Below are 16,264 nucleotides of genomic sequence, written 5' to 3'. Positions count from 1 at the left end.
ACTTTTTGTTTTTTAGAGGAAAGAAGAGACAGAGCCAGATTTTCAAAAATAAATTCGTGACAGTAAGTTAAGGGATAAAATTTTCTCAATCTTAGATACACTGGCTGTATGCTTGTCTTAAACTTACTCTGAGGTCTAGTATCACTCACCTACACTAGAATCTCACACAATGTTAAATATACACATTATTTTGCTTAGTGTTGCACATTCCAGAGCATTCTACAAAGAGCTCCCTGGTGTCTGGGTCCTCTGCAACCTGTGCTACAGGAAGAACTGACAGCCCTCCATGGTATTCTGGATAAGAGAAAATCACCAGAATCTCTGAAACACAAATAGGTCTGACCTGGAAAGAAAAACAACTATTCTGAGTCTATAGAGGAAAGGCCAGAAAAGACCAGAAGAGAGATGCAAACCGGAGAGCGATCTCACAGAGGACCACTTGGGAGTCTGGAGCAGCCTCTGGGCTCAAGAGGCTGCAAGCATCCCTGTATTTCACTTGCCTGTCTCTCCAGGATCTTCTTCCTCTCCATTTCCTGTTTCCTTTTCTTTTTCAGTTCCTCAAACTGTTCTCTGGTTGGCAGTGACATCAAACCCAGAAGCTTTTCCTGTAGGGAGTCACAGGCAGTTTCGTATTTAAATTCTTTTAGGAAGAAGATAAGCCTAATGAAGTCTGTTTATAAGATCCCATCCGAGCTCCACACCCCCGCTACCCCTTCCCTGCTCTATGTTTCTCCACAGCACTTCCCCCCATCTTATAAACTATATGTTGTAGTTGTTTCTTGTCTATCTCCTTCCAGAAAAAAAGCTTTTTGAAAACAGGAATGTCTTTTTGCTTGTGGCAGGACACGCAGCACCTATCACATTGCTTGCTAGACAGAAGGCACTCACCAAATGACTGCTGAACACAACACTAGTCAAAAGGAGAAGGGGCCTAATTCTCTGCAATACGGTGCTGGAAAACCAACCCAACAGGGCTGTGCTAGCTTGCTCTGTCATTAAGCCCCTGATATGGTTCACTGTGGCTCTCCCAAAGGGTGTTCCAGACAGAAGCAATTCAGCTCTAACCAGCCAGGGTTAGTCTGTCCATGAACAATCAGCTGTTTCCTCCCAAGGAATAGCCCAGGAAGAGTCCCTTGGGAGCTTATCCTGAGGAAGAAATGGCATGTATCAGTATGTCTGTCAGGCTACAGTCACACCAGAAAAAGCAGGAATCTATCAGATGACCAATGAAAGGGGAATAATTAAAGGATGGTGCACAGAAAGTCATATTCTACAGCCATTCAAGCAGTAACTGTTTATTTCGTTTGTTTTTTAAAATTATTTATTTATTTGACAGAGAGAAACAATGAGAGAGGGGAACATGAGCGGGGGAGTGGGAAAGGGAGAAGGCCGGTTTCTGCTGAGCAGGGAGTCCGATGTGGGGCTCGATCCCAGGACCCAGGGATCATGACCTGAGCCAAAGGCAGATGCTTAACAACTGAGCCACCCAGGCGCCCCAAACAGTAACTGTTTAAATAAAGACTATGTAAGAAGTGTTTATGATATAAAATTCAGTGTTAAAAAGACATAAATTTGTAAATATGCACTAATCATAACTACTTTATATAACGAATACAAATGAAAAAAAAGAGGAAAATATACCAGAATGATATGTTATGGTATTAAGGACATAGAATTAAGAAGTTTTTATTTTTCTCTGTAGTCCAGATTTTTCTCTAAATCTGGCATAATTGTATTTACAATTTTAAAAAATAATAAAGGTACAAATAGAGAACAAACCATTGGCATGATCTGCCTTCTGAGAGGCAGAAAAGCAGGGGAAGCAAATGAGCCGTTTCTGACACCACAAGATGCTTTACCTGCACAAAAAGTGTAGCTGAGTATCTGATCATCCTCTGCAGCCGCAAAGTGTTTGGATGTGGTGGAGGGTCCTGGTTCAAGCCTAAGGTTAAGATCTTCTTACTGAATCAGGACAAACACATCAATGTAACAGGCGCTGCCAGCCCCAGAAACAAGAGTGAAATCTTTGAGTTGCAGGGCTTTTGTGCCAGGTCCATCCATGGAGGAAGTGGGTTAAAGATTCCCATGGAATGTCCTTGAAGGCAAAGTCCATTCCTTACCCTCTGGTCCTAGCTAAGGCCCCTGACACAGCACTGGGGTATCTAACCATCACTCAGCCACTGAGGAACTTACCACACATGCAGTCAGTTCATGGTGAGTTCACCAACTTCATGGGTAAGTGACCATGCCTGGTTTAATATTCCGGTGTTACTATCTTAAAATTCCTTTTTCTTTTTTTTTAAGGGAGTAGGCCCTGGGGGGTCAGTGAGGGACACCCCCCTGGGCCTCTGGATTGGGTTGAGTTGGGGAAGGCAGGAAGCAACTGGCTTTGCCAGGCTGGTACACAAGCTGAAACTGGGCCAGGGGGTTTGTAGACCGTGCTGGGGGCAACACTGGGCAGCAGGAGGCTGCAGCCACTTTAAGACCTGTATCTTGAAATTCTTAATAATCCTGACCAGGACTTGTGTTTTCATTTTGCACTAGGTCCCACAAATTATATGTTCAGTCCTGTAGAGATGGACGAACAAGGCTTCTTCATCTCAGTTCTCCCTCTGAATCACTATACTTTCTACACCTCAAAAAGCTCATTTAACCCCAACAGCCAGTCCATGGTTAAAAGGCAGCTCTTGACTTGAAGAAAGAATCTGGGTTTCTATCCTGGCTCCATGGCTTTGCCAGTTGTGATGCATCTTCTCAACTACAAAGTAAGGGTAGCACCAGCTAAATTTGACTGAATAAATGAGATGTGGATACAACCAATGGCTGATATAAAGATGGTGTCAATAATCAGTTCCTATTTCTCTAATATTAATGAACATCAGAAACCTAAACCAAGTTACTGAGATGTGTTGCATCCCAGAGCGGGCACTACCTCAGCCTGCTCCTCACACATATGCCCTGTCACCAGGACTCTGGGTACTGCCAGCCACCCACCCCCTCACTGAAACAGCACTTCCTCCACTCAAGGTAGCAAGTCAGACATCACCTCACAGGTCTCACCTTAAAGCATCTATGAGTTCGTATACTTTCTGCACTTCCACTCGAAGGTCACCAGCATGTTCCAGATTGTAGGTTGTCTCCCCAGCACTAAAGAAAAATCATGGAAATGTTTCATTCAAGTTTCACCATGGTGACTAGAGAGTGGTGTGGAAAAGGGCTCTAAAGGTCTAGGGTCTTACAAAAGGAGAAACAGCTAATTCTCTCCAAGTGGTATTATTTCACACTCTTGTACATAATGCAGGGCTCATTCCTTTAAGTGCTAATCAACTGGAAGCTGTTTTTAATTTGCAGACGCCACGCGGACAGATTTGTGCCTAGGCCTTTAAGGACTAGCTCTTAATGCTCATCATCAAAATAAATGCAAATGAATCTACTTCAGCCTACTTTCCCTGAACAATTTCATCATACCTAGTAAGACATAAGAAGTGGCTTACTAAATAAGCAGGTTACCCTGCATCCGAGGAGAAAGCAGTGGGCTTTTCTCACTCAAAGACTATCCCCAGGGAGAACACGAATAACGAGAAAGCTGACCAAGGAATCCCCAACATCTAGCCATACCCAGCATGGCACTGTATCAGTTGCCAACACTCCTGGGCCTCATGAACAATTGCTCCCCACATGAGAAAGGCACGTGGACACCAAATAAAGCAGGGAGGAGGGGCGCCTAGGTGGCTCAGTGGGTTAAGCCGCTGCCTTCGGCTCAGGTCATGATCTCAGGGTCCTGGGATCGAGTCCCACATCGGGCTCTCTGCTCAGCAGGGAGCCTGCTTCCTCCTCTCTCTCTCTGCCTACTTGTGATCTCTCTCTCTGTCGAATAAATAAATAAAATCTTAAAAAAAAAAAAAAAAAAAAGCAGGGAGGAGATAGGGGATAACTGCCAAGGGTGGAGCAGGGGACTGCAGGGAAGGGCAAAGTGGCTTCATTCCACTTAACTCAGAGGAACAATAGCAGTTATTATGGGATCTAAGAACTGTTTGTTTACAAAGGTTTCACTCTGTCAGGCCTGAAATGCAAGTGCAGTTATGATGGCTTATTTTTAGCCTCAGTGACTAGCACATGGCCAAGTTGCATCAGTGCTCACTGAAAAGAAAATGACTTCAGAAGATCTTGCAGCTGTTAATGCAGCCCCAGCAATGGCCACTCGGCTCCCATCCTGAGGCAGCAGCAATTTAAGTTAAATAAGCAGAAAGGGCTGCTGTGCTGACCTGCCCTAGCTGGAAAAATCTCGGTGTGTGCTATAATTGGAGGATCCAATAAGGTGGTTTCATCATCTCAAACTGCAGAGTTTGCAAAAAGAACATCAGAGCAGAATTGGGAATACTTGCACTTTGTCTTGATATCTTCAAGTCCCATGGAAAATAACAAGGTTGACTCAAATCTGAAAGCACCGCCCCCACCCCTACCTGTCTCAGTCACGTGGACCAAACGTATTCCCCACAGGGCACCTATCACGTCTGGTTATCTTGCTCATGATTTGTTCACTCACTTACGGCTGTGCTCCCATGGTAATGAAGCGCCAGGGCAGCAGACACGGCCTTCACTGCTCATTGCTACAGCCCCTGTACCTAAAATAGTACTTGGCATACAACTAGCGTTCAGTAAATATCCACTGAATGAATGAGGGAGTAAAATGAGCTTAAAGCCCTTTAGAACCAGTCTTTGGAGAACGAGTAGGAGTTAGACATCTGGAAATGTGCTCAGCAATGGTAGTTTCCCAGCTGGATGGGGAGGCCCAGTGAGTGACCCACAGCTGTCTGAGGCACAAAGCAAGAAAAACAACAGACTCAGAGGAAGGAACCCCCGGGGGAATGACGTATTGAGGGAAAGTTGAGTGCCAGCTCATGACTGCCAGGAACACAGTTCTCCTTGCTTACATCCAGGAAGAAGATAGTCCTGCTCTAATTTCAAACCAGTGGGCACAGGTGGGAGGAGGGGTGTTGATTCCTGTACGTTCCAGGTAGGAAAAGAGCATGAGATAGGTGCTCCAAGCCAAGGATACTCCATTTAGGGGAGGCAGATATCAGAATTACTTGAGCTGCTTCTCCCAACCTACCCATAGGGAGGCTATATGCTTCACTAATCAAAATTATTGCTCAGTGAACTGCAGGTAGAAAAGAAAATGTGTCCTTTCCTCCTGTTCTCCAGAACTAGTGCTCTTGGAATGAAAAGAGGAAGAATGGGGCAGAGAAGGTACAAATATAAGAGAAGAGAGGCCCTAGGACTGTGGTGGCTGGGAGGGCTGGAGAAAGAGGTGTCCTCGCCTTATACTGTCTGCTGCCAGGGATTGCAGACGCCCAGTTGCTAGGACTGGAGGAAATGGTGGTGGTCCACAATGGTTTCTCTATTTCTTTTCTATTCCCTTCCTTCTTTCCCCTCCCCATGGGCTGGCATACACTGGGGGAAGGAACAGGAAGAGGAAGAGCCCCAGAACAAGAGTAGAGGCAGGGAGACATACAAGAGAAGGGGTGTGTTTGGCACAAACCAACTGGGTTTAGTTGCTCATACTTTGTAAGTCAGACATTTACTGACTCATAAGACCCTTAAGGACTGTGTAAATGAAAAAGTTCGTTTTCTTTTCATGTGAGATTCACACAATAGACTTAGAATGTGGTCACTGACATCATGAAGGAAAAGCCAAGCTTTGTGTTTTTTGTTTTTAAGTAGGACCCATGCCCATCATGGGGCTTGAACTCACAACCCTGAGATTGAGAGTCCCATGATATACTGACTGAGCCAGTCAGGAGCCCCAAGCTTTGTTTTATGGAGACAATATAACACACTGCCACAGCAAATGGGCAACTAAAAATACAGGTTTGCTCTAAACAAGACATATTTAGGGCGGCTGGATGGCTCAGTTGGTTGGGCATCTGCCTTCGGCTCAGGTCATGATCCTGGGGTCCCAGGATCAAGTCCCACACTGTGTTCCCCGCTCAGCGAGGAGACTGCTTCTCCCCCTGCTTGTGCTCTGTCTCTTGCTCTCTCTAATAAATACATAAAATCTTAAAAAAAAAAAAAAAAGACACATTTAATTCCACATGCATCACTACAAAGGTGGCAGGTGGGTAATACAGGCTAAAGACAAAGGCAGATAATCCTCACATGAAAAGCACTGGATCCCATAAATGCTTTTCTGCAGGTTGGGAAAAGACTTGCTGTAACCTGATTCTAGTGGTAGCACTTCAAATTCTAGCTCACGTACCACTAACCTGCAGAAGGAGCAATGCTCATAGAGAGTGTCAGCATGTTTTCTGTAAAGGACCAGATAATATGTATTTTTAGCTTTGCAGGCCAGAGAGTGCCTGACACAACTATTCAACTCTGCTGCCAAAGCTACAGTTTGCAGCTACAGTCAAACAAATGGGCATGGCTATGCACCAATAAAATTTTATTCATTAAAAGAAAAAAGGGTGCCTGGGTGGCTCAGTTGGGTGACTGGTTGGGTGACTGCCTTCAGCTCAGGTCATGATCCCAAAGTCCTGGGATTGAGTCGTGCATCAGGCTCCAGGCTCGATGGGTAGCCTGCTTCTCCCTGCTCCTGTCCTCTCTCATTATCTCTGTCTCATTCTCTCCAATAAATAAGTTAAATCTTTTTTTTGAAAAAGCTATAACAAGCGTTGGCAAGGATATGGAGAAACTGAAAAGCACATGCATTGCTGGCAGAAATGTAAAGTGGTGTAGTCGTCTTGGAAAACAGTCTGGCAGGGCCTCAAGAAGTTTAAAACCTAGAATTGCCATATGACCCAGCGACTCTACACCTAGGTAGAAACCCAAATGAAATAGAATTATACGTCCACAAAAACCTTTTACAGGAATATTCACTGAAGTGGATAAATCCAATGGCCAGAAGTGGAAAAATCCAAATGTTCATCAACAGACTAACAGGTACACAAAATGTTGTGTATCCATACAATGCATTTGCATGAGTGGAATGGAACCCTAACACGTAGGGCCACAAGGATGAATGTTGAAAATACTACACTATGTGAAAGAAGCCAGACAAGAAGAATTATGTATTTATACGAAATGTCCCAAAGAGGCACGTCCATAGACAGAAAGCAGACCAGTGGTTGCCAGGGAGAGGGAAATATGCTGTGACTACTAACAGGGGTGGGCTTTCTCTGGATGATAAAAATGGTTTGGACAGTGATGATGGTCTTATGACTCTGTGAGGAACCACTGACCTGTACACATGAAAAGGGTGCATAAATTATTATTAATTTTTTGGTGTGTAAATTAGGTCTTAGTTAAAAAAAGAAACAGGTGGCAGGCTAGTTTTGGCCCATGGGCCAAAGTGTGTCAACCAGTGCTCTAAAGGAAATGCCTGCTCTAAGCCCTGATGCCTGGTGCCAGCCTGAAGCAGTATTCTCCGAGGCAGCACACCAGGCGCACTGTCCCTGCTCACCTCCAGTGCCTACTGTCTTGAGGCCCCTCCCCAGCCTGCTCCATCACAACTGGGGTCCCTTGAACATGGCTACCGAGGACTGTAACACGTGCCACACAGAAATACAAACATGACAAAGATTCCCCACAGCTGGTTATAGAAGGAAAGCAGCCAGAACTAAGATTGTAATTTTCAGCTACTGAGGAACTATGCTAAAAGTACCCAGTCATCACTGAGTTAGAAAAACAGAGGAATAGCTTACTTTAATGATGCTGCCATCCTGATGTATTCAGGAGCTTTTTGGTCAACTTTCTCCATGCAAAGTCGTAATTTCTGAGGACAAAACAAAAGATGTGAGTGGTGCTCTCAAGGTACAAACAAGTTATGCTGCATCAATAGAGATGTATTTAAAATGTACAATTTCCAGGGTGCCTGCTGGCTCAGAGCACGCAAATATTAGTCTCAGGATTTTGAGTTCAAGCCCCACATTGGGAGTGGAGTCTACTTTAAAAAAAATATTTTTTTTAATGTATAGTTGGAAATATGCAGTGTTTTCTTATTCATTTTTATTGTTGTTATCAATTTCCTGATTTACAGACCTCCTTTACAAGCAGTAAATCTTGTAGGAAGGAAAGAAGTGAGGGCAGAACTTTTGACAGGATGTTTTTGCCGGGAGCAAAGCCTTCCAGGACACAAGCCAATGAGTTTACCAAAGCAGAGGAAAGGAATTGGTCGCTACATTCTTTCTCTGCCAGGTGATGAAAGATACTAGCAAAAGGCATTGCCAGGGCTCACTTCAAAAATGAAGGAAGGAGGGTATGCCTGGGTGGCTCAGTTGCTTAAACATCTGCCTTTGGCTCAGGTCATGATCCCAGGGTCCTGGGATCAAGGCCTGGATTGGACTCCCTACTCAGCAGAGAGCCTGCTTCTCTCTCTCCCACTCCCCCGTTTGTGCTTTGTCAAATAAATAAATAAAACCTTTAAAAAAGAAGTGAAGGAAGGAAAAAACAGGGTGGCTATTTATAAAAATGAGTTATCAAGTCATGAACTCCATACTTAGGATGGATAATGGCTACATCTGTAGCTCAGGGCAGGGTTTCATTAACACCATTTCTAGTAGTCTAAGTATTTTTGTGGTGATTCCAGAAATGCGGCCATTATGACCCACAGATCTGCTAAGAGTGACCACTCAGTGATCAATAGACAAATATACAGATGGTCCCCAACTTAACAATGGTTAGAGTTCATGATTTTTCAACTTCAAAACAGTGCAAAAGTGATGGGCGAATGCAGAAACCGTACTTGGAACTTTGAGTATGGCTCTTTACCCAGGCTAGCGACATGCAGTACACTTTCCCATGATGCTGGGCAGTGTCAGCGGCCACAGCTCCAGGCCACGTGATCACAGGGTCAGCCACCAATACCCTTACAGCCATCCTGTACTCCTACAACTTTTTTTCACTTTCAGCACAGTATCCAGTAAGTTACATGATATTCTCGGCACTTTGTGATCAAACAGATTTGTGTTAGCGGATTCTGCCCAACCGCAGGCCCATGTCAGTGTTCCCAACATGGTTAGTGTAGGCCAGGCTCCCACACTGGGGGGTTTGGTGTATTAAAGTACTTCTGACTTCTGATGTTTTCAATTTGGGATGACTTTATCAAGATGTGGCCCCACTGGAAGTGGAGGAAGGCCTGGGCGCTCTTCTGTTCAGGGTTCTACACGAGCTGCTACCTCCGCCAAGCTTATTTCCCCTTCCCATCTCCAGTCACCTGCCTATGAAACCTCCAGCTGGCTAATCCTTCTCAGCCTGCAGGTCCCCCTGGCCACTGGGAGACTAAGGCAGACTCATGCCCTGCCTGACTCTGAATCCTGTTTTTGCATGGCATATGTTCCTCTCTTTCAAAGTGTGCATCTACTGAAAGTGTTTTGGGATTGCTGGTGGTAATGACAGCAGAGGCATTTGAATGAACTTAAAAGGGAAGCTCTCTGCCCATGGGCAGTCACTCAAACCTATAATGCCTGAAGCTCCCAAGTGAGTTTCTCAGGACTCTTCTGGCCCACTGTTCATATCTGCTCCAGCTCCACTACCCCTCACCCACAAACCCTGTCCACACAGCATGGCAACCATCCTTCCTCCTTTTGCCCCTGGGCCACCAAAGTCTCCAACCTCCTGCTTTCAAGTGGGCAAGGAAGGGTGATGGAACAAGGTTACTGCAGCATACCCAGGATGACTCTGTGAATCACCCATGACCCTGGCTAGGAAACCATACCAAGGCCCTTTAGCAGAAACTAAAAATGATTCAAAGGAATGACTTCCCAAAGCATTCTCCAAAATATGCAGGCGTGTACAAAATCAACAGGCAAATCTGCATCTCGAATCAGACCCAGGACCACGCACAGTGAGTCACCTCATAGAGCTTTACAATGTCGGGGGTGTGCTCCTTCTCATCAATCTGCTGCTCTCTCTTAAGCAGCGTGTCCTTGCAGTGTGTACAGCAGCGGATCCGGTCGTCATCCTTTTCATCCAGGACAGAGCTTACACTGCTCACGCTGCTGATACTGCCCCGGCGGGAGCCATGGACACTGTTAGGTGACTGGCTGGGGCTGGTGTGGGTGCTCAGGGAATCTTTGCTGGCACTGGTGAGCTTGTCTGTAAAGCACAACACAAGACAGTTGGCAGTGAGCCTGCAGCCTCCAATCACCCCACTGCTCACAACAGAGGGGAGGCCACAGGAGCTGATCCAGATAACAGAGGAGGGGCCATAGGCACTGATCCAGGCTGTGTCTATGGGCAAGAAGCACCACACCTTTGCTTTCCCAAGGTCAGGCTCTGGTGGGAAGGACTCCCACTGCCAGCCAGGAACAAGACAGACAGCCAAGGAAGGTCTCTCCTTGAGGCTCTGAGGCCCATTCCTAACCTGACCCAACACAATCTACTTTCTGCCCAGACTATCCTGATAGACTTCCCCACTCCCAAACATCTGACTCCTACCCCTTCCAAAGCTCAGCTTCCAGAAGCCCTACTCTATTCCTTGAGGCAAAAACAATATGCTCTTCCTATCAGGTCCTACCATGTCATCCCTCTTGGAGCACTTTCTGCTTTTCTCCCTGTATAATAATTCTTCGTATACCCAGAGCTGCTCTATGAATCTGTGACTCTGGGAGGGTAGGAACTGTCTTATTCATACTTGTACCCCAATATAACCAACAGGGCTATCCCACAGCAGCGGCCCAGTAGATGTTAATTAGCAAGATAAGAAAAGTGAATAGTGTTTCAAAAGCATTGCTTATGAAGTCTCAGGTAAGACAGAAAGTCAGTCTCAGGGAGAAAGGGAAGGTTATCAAGGTAATGTGTGCCTGCTGGATGTCAGAACTGGACAGAGGAAGCACCTCCTTCTATCCCATGTTGTCCAGATGATCTGTAGCCAACAGCAAAAACAGAGTCAGCAAAACTCCTCAGGACTGCGAAACTACCCCAAATATCCGAGAATTGGCCTAAAGCCCATGAGATAACGTTTAGCAACTTTTAACCACATAAGACTCAAAGTTTTAGACCCTCTGGTTCCACCTAACCTTGTAGTCACCATCTGCATAATTCTCAAACATGTCCTCTACACTCCCCCAACTATTCTATCCTGCTCATCTACCAATCTTCCCCCAGGACCCTCCCACAGCTTCGCTCCTACTCTGCACTCTACCCAGGATCTCTCCTGCCCTACCTCTTTGAAATCCTGGCTGTCTTTTAGGCTCTTCTCAAACATCACCTCCCAAACCTGAGCATCCACACTCTTGATTCCTTCAGCACTCAGTGTCTCTCATATTATGATGTTACAGTCTGTTCTATATGACAATAAAGTGTGACTTTTATTTCAAAGGAAAGGACTAGCCTGCTGCTCATTTTCTAAGACTCTTTCTTATAGTCTCCTCTCAAAGCCTCAGCTGCCACTTCCAAGCAGAGCTGACAATGATTTGGTCAGCTCTCCTGGGTGTCTGATGCAACTTCTCTCACAGTACTTATCTCTTTATAAAGCAATTATTTGTAAGTCTGTATCCTCTGCTAGATGCTAGACCTTTTGCAGGAATGGACAATGCCTTATAATCCATAGGTGGGCAAACATGACCTGTAAACCAACTCCAGCCTGCTTTTGTATGGCCCTAGAGATAAATATGGTTTTTAAAAGGTTGTTTAAAACCTTTTTCAAAGGTTATTTTAAAAGATTGTTTAAAAAAGGAAGAAGAAATGTCATAGAAACCATCTGTAGCACATAAAGCTTAAAATACTTACTATCTGCTCTTTTACAGGAAAAGTTTGCCAGCCCTTGTTACCCACCACTACCTATAGCAGGCCTCATGGAATCAATAAATGAATGAAGACCCCTTGGGACATTCACTTAAACAAAAACATTAAAAAAGTCACCCAATAGTGATCAGCAAGCAAACTAGTCACAAGAAGATCAGGGTCCAGGGCCCTGCATCCATGTTACCTACTTGCAAAAGGGAGGCTGATGAGCTCCATACATTTCTTGCACATAATAGACCCACAAAGGCGGCAATGGTGGCGGCGGTTACGGATGCTGAACTTATTCCCACAGTCTGGACAGAAAGGGACATCCTGGTCGTTGACCCAAGGCACCACGGACTTTTCTATTGCTTTGGGAAGAACAAAACAAAAATCAAGCAAACAGAAAAACTAGCCATTTGAAAAAGAGGTTTGGTCAGGGAGAAAGATAAATAGAATAAATGTGAGCAAAATTCTAGAGTTACCTCGTATCTTAGCGGACTCGGTATTTGTTCTATCAAAGGCAGTGAGCTGACAAGGAGAAAACAGTGCCAAATGGAATTAAACAGGTGATGTCAAACTTTTCAGAGGCAAGAAGCATCAAGCAGGAATTCATACGTCTTCATTTTTTAAGTCTCTTCTGTCATCCCCAACCCCACCAAGTCACGAAAGCAACCTCCCATTGGACAGAGTATTAGCTTTGCATCTAGAAGGCATCTCCCTTCCCCATGATCTGATTCCCACTTTTTAGTGTCAGTTCTCCATTTAAGCAAGAACCAGGGGTAGCAAGGATCTGATAGGTGTGGCAACTGAAAGCAATGGGGAACTCCTGATTCTCCATGGTCCTCCCGGACCATGAAACTGGCAATTTATTTCTGCCTTACAAAGTACGCATCAAGAACTATACCCACAGTTGCTACCACACCCACCATACAATCCAGGTTATACACAACAAGCATTTCTAGGGTCAAAGTAGAATGGAGTGATTGTGGGTATTGAAGACACACTCTGGTACCACAGGACAAGAAGGCCCAATCCAGATGTTCCCACACTGAATGCTGACCATGGATGAGTACCCCTCAAAGACCCTGTCACCAGCTTCTGTTTGTTATTGAGTAAACACAGGCCCCACTGCATGACTATACTTTGGACACCCAAGAGAGGAAATAATTTGAAGATAGAAAGGTTTTCTAGCAGCCAAGTGGGCTTCAGAGGAAGGAAAAGGAAAGCTGGATGTGTGGTAAGTCTGTGAACCTGGGCCATCTCCTACAGTAAAACCAGCTCAGGCTACAACTGTCTACCATGTCTACCACTGTCTGTGCCTCTCTAGGTGGGCTTAAGGTGGGGCATTTCTCTGCCAGCATCAAATACATACAACACACGTGATACAAACTGCAGAAATACAACTTTTTTTTCTCCCAATTTATACTTGCAGTAAAAAAAAGTTTTAAAACAACAAAATTTACCTTCTCTAACCTGATTATTAATTTATTGACTTCAACAACATAGTGGTCAATTCTGGCAGCTCGGTGTTTTTTGAAGTCAGAAAGATGGCTTCTCACAGCACCTAGAAGGACAGAAAATGAGGAGACAAACGACATGTCGTTTCTCTGAGACAGCCCCTCTCCCTTGCTGCTTATCCTCAATGAACTTTATTTTAAGATTTTATTTATTTATTTGACAGACTGAGATCACAAGTAGACAGAGAGGCAGGCAGAGAGAGAAGAGGAAGCAGGCTCCCTGCTGAGCAGAGAGCCAGACATGAGGCTTGATCCAAGGACCCTGGGACCATGACCCGAGCTGAAGGCAGAGGCTTTAACCCACTGAGCCACCCAGGCGCCCCTGTATTTTATTTTTTAAAGATGACTTTGTATAGTTTTAATATTGTATTTATTCATTTATTTATTTAAGAAAGAGACAGAGAGTGCAAGAACTGGGGAGGAACAGAAGGAGAGGGAGACAGAATCCCAAGCAGACTCTGCACTGAGCACAGAGCCCAACATGGGGCTCAGTCCCAGGACCCTGAGATCATGATCTGAGCCGAAAACAAGAGCTGAACACTTAACCAACTGAGCCACCCAGGTGCCCCTATACTCGATGAATTTTATTTATTTATTTATTTTGTCTGTTTGTTTATTTATTTTAAGGTTTTATTTATTTGAGAGAGAGATGGAGAGACAGAGGTAGCGAGAGAGAGCACAAGCAGGGAATAGAGGGAAAAGCAGGCTCCCCACCAAGCAGGGAGCCCAACATGGGGCTCAGTCCGAGGACCCTGAGATCATGACCTGAGCCGAAGGCAGATGCCCAACCAACTGAGCCACCCAGGTGCCTCTTCAATGAATTTTAAACCCAAGTAGAAATTCAAGGAGTTTAAAGTCTTACTAAAAATTCAAAGACAAGCAAATGGAAACAAATTTGCTAAAATGTTGACCATGGTTACTTTGGAGGCCACAAAGCTCAATACCAGAGACCTCAGAGAATGGAGGAGGAAAGCCTGGACTGGAGCCTGCCTGTGCTCAAATTTCAATTTTGCCATATACTGTGTGACCTTGAACAAGTTCTTTAATGTTTGTGTCACTTGGGAGTACTCATCTACAAAATAGGGATAACAGTAGTACCTACTCCACAAGGTTGTTACGAGGATTAAAAATTTATGAAGTCCTTAGAATACTGGCACATGAATTTTTGGTAAAAAGGACAGTAACATTATGGGCAATTTTTAAACATCTCTCACACTTTTCTGTGCTTTCCAAAGTTGGTATGGTTTTGCATCAAAATAAAAACAGAACTTCTCAAAATAGCCCCCAAAAGGTAAATGCTAATGGATGTCACTGGAAGAGCTGGTTAAACTGATACCTTGATCAGCACAGCAGCAAAGATCCAGGACAAAACTTCTTACACAAATGGCACCAAAACGCTTGTTGTTTCAGCATCACTGAAATATCCCCTCTTCCAAAACACCAGCCCCCACCCCAGCACCCAGACCACTTTCTCTTCCCAAGCATGGCCTGTTCACCTATAAGTTGTGCACCCCCTGGAGCTTCTCACATATTACACTCTGCATTATCCTTGCTCTTTTCTCCCCTAACCATACTCTCTAACATCTACATTTTAGTTTCAAATTCTTAGGCGTGACCATAGATTTTTTTTTTTTAAGATTTTATTTATTTGACAGAGAGAGATGGATCTCGAGTACACAAACAGGCAGAGGGGCAGTCATAGAGAGAAGCAGACCCCCTGAGCAGAGAGCCCGACATGGGGCTTAATCCCAGGATGCCAGGATTAACACCAAAAGCAGGTGCTTAATTAACCAATTAAGCCACCTAGGCACCCCAGCATGACCACAGATCTTAACTTTTAAAATTTGCCATTCACTTGACCTTCCACAATTGTAACTTCCTCCAGTTACTGAAACTGGTGAGTTAATCAGAAAATTGCTCTGATAATTTAACACTGGCAATCATGAGGCAGGCTCTCAAAAAGCTAATAAGAGGGCGCCTGGGTGGCTCAGTGGGTTAAGCCGCTGCCTTCGGCTCAGGTCATGATCTCAGGGTTCTGGGATCGAGTCCCGCATTGGGCTCTCTGCTCTGCAGGGAGTCGGCTTCCTCCTCTCTCTCTCTCTTCCTGCTTTTCTGCCTACTTGTGATCTCTCTCTGTCAAATAAATAAATAAAATCTTAAAAAAAAAAAAAAAAGCTAATAAGAATTCACATGCCTGAAATTTCTCCTTCATGTTTCAAACTGACTTTCATATGTAACTCATTACTATATGTAAACTAGCACATGCTTTATTAATTTCAGGTGTACAACATACTCATTTGAAATTTTTTTGTCAATTTTTTGTTAATTTTAAGTAACTCTACACCCAAAAAAGTGCTCGAACTCACAATCCTGAGATCACAAGTCACACACTCATTCGATTGAACTAGCCAGGAGCCCTGATTTGAAAATTTCTTAAATTTTTATTTAATTTTACTATTTTTCTTACTAAAGTATAATTAACAATGTTACATTATACCATGTTTTTTTCTTTTTTCAAAAGATTTATTTATTTATTTGAGAGAAAGAGAGTACAGAAGGGAAGTGAGAGGAAGAAGCAGACTCCCCACTGAGCTGAGAGCCCAATGCAGGGCTCGATCCCAGGACCCTGAGCCAATCATGACCTGAATCAAAGGCAGATGTTTAACCAGTGAAGCCACCCAGGCACCCCATATACAGTGGTTTGTTTGTTTGTTTGTTTAAGATTTATTTGTCAGAGAGGGGACTCAATGAGGGGCTCAATCCCAGGACCCTGGCATCATGACAAGAGCTGAAGGCAGACACTTACCAAGTGAGCTACCCAGGCATCCCTATAGTGTTATTTTTATTTTTATTTTTTTAAAGATTTTATTTATTTGCTTGACAGAGAGAGGGAGATCACAAGTAGGCAGAGAGGCAGGCAGATAGAGAGAGGGAAGCAGGCTCCCTGCTGAGTGGAGAGCCTGATGTGGGGCTCCATCCCAGGACCCTGAGATCATGCCCTAAGCCGAAGGCAGAGGCTT

General features: G+C 44.5%; 1 protein-coding gene across 3 annotated transcripts in view; it reads right to left on the bottom strand.

Moving 5' to 3' along the window:
• The window catches only part of RBSN (rabenosyn, RAB effector), a 29,379-nt gene that overhangs the window by 4,018 nt on the left and 9,097 nt on the right, over positions 1-16,264 (bottom strand). For 2 of the 3 annotated variants that reach the window (XM_059161824.1, XM_059161825.1), the window contains 8 exons: positions 13,191-13,291; positions 12,210-12,255; positions 11,934-12,095; positions 9,854-10,095; positions 7,704-7,774; positions 3,061-3,147; positions 1,860-1,962; positions 501-605 (listed from right to left, as the gene is read on the bottom strand). In XM_059161824.1, the coding sequence (XP_059017807.1) occupies positions 501-605; positions 1,860-1,962; positions 3,061-3,147; positions 7,704-7,774; positions 9,854-10,095; positions 11,934-12,095; positions 12,210-12,255; positions 13,191-13,291 (917 nt within the window). Of the gene's footprint in view, positions 1-500; positions 606-1,859; positions 1,963-3,060; positions 3,148-7,703; positions 7,775-9,853; positions 10,096-11,933; positions 12,096-12,209; positions 12,256-13,190; positions 13,292-16,264 lie in introns of those variants that run through there. The other variant, XM_059161826.1, reaches the window with a different exon arrangement.

Source organism: Mustela lutreola, chromosome 2 (assembly GCF_030435805.1).
Source record: "Mustela lutreola isolate mMusLut2 chromosome 2, mMusLut2.pri, whole genome shotgun sequence".
NCBI lineage: Eukaryota > Metazoa > Chordata > Mammalia > Carnivora > Mustelidae > Mustela > Mustela lutreola.
This window is presented reverse-complemented; position numbering and strand designations above follow the sequence as displayed.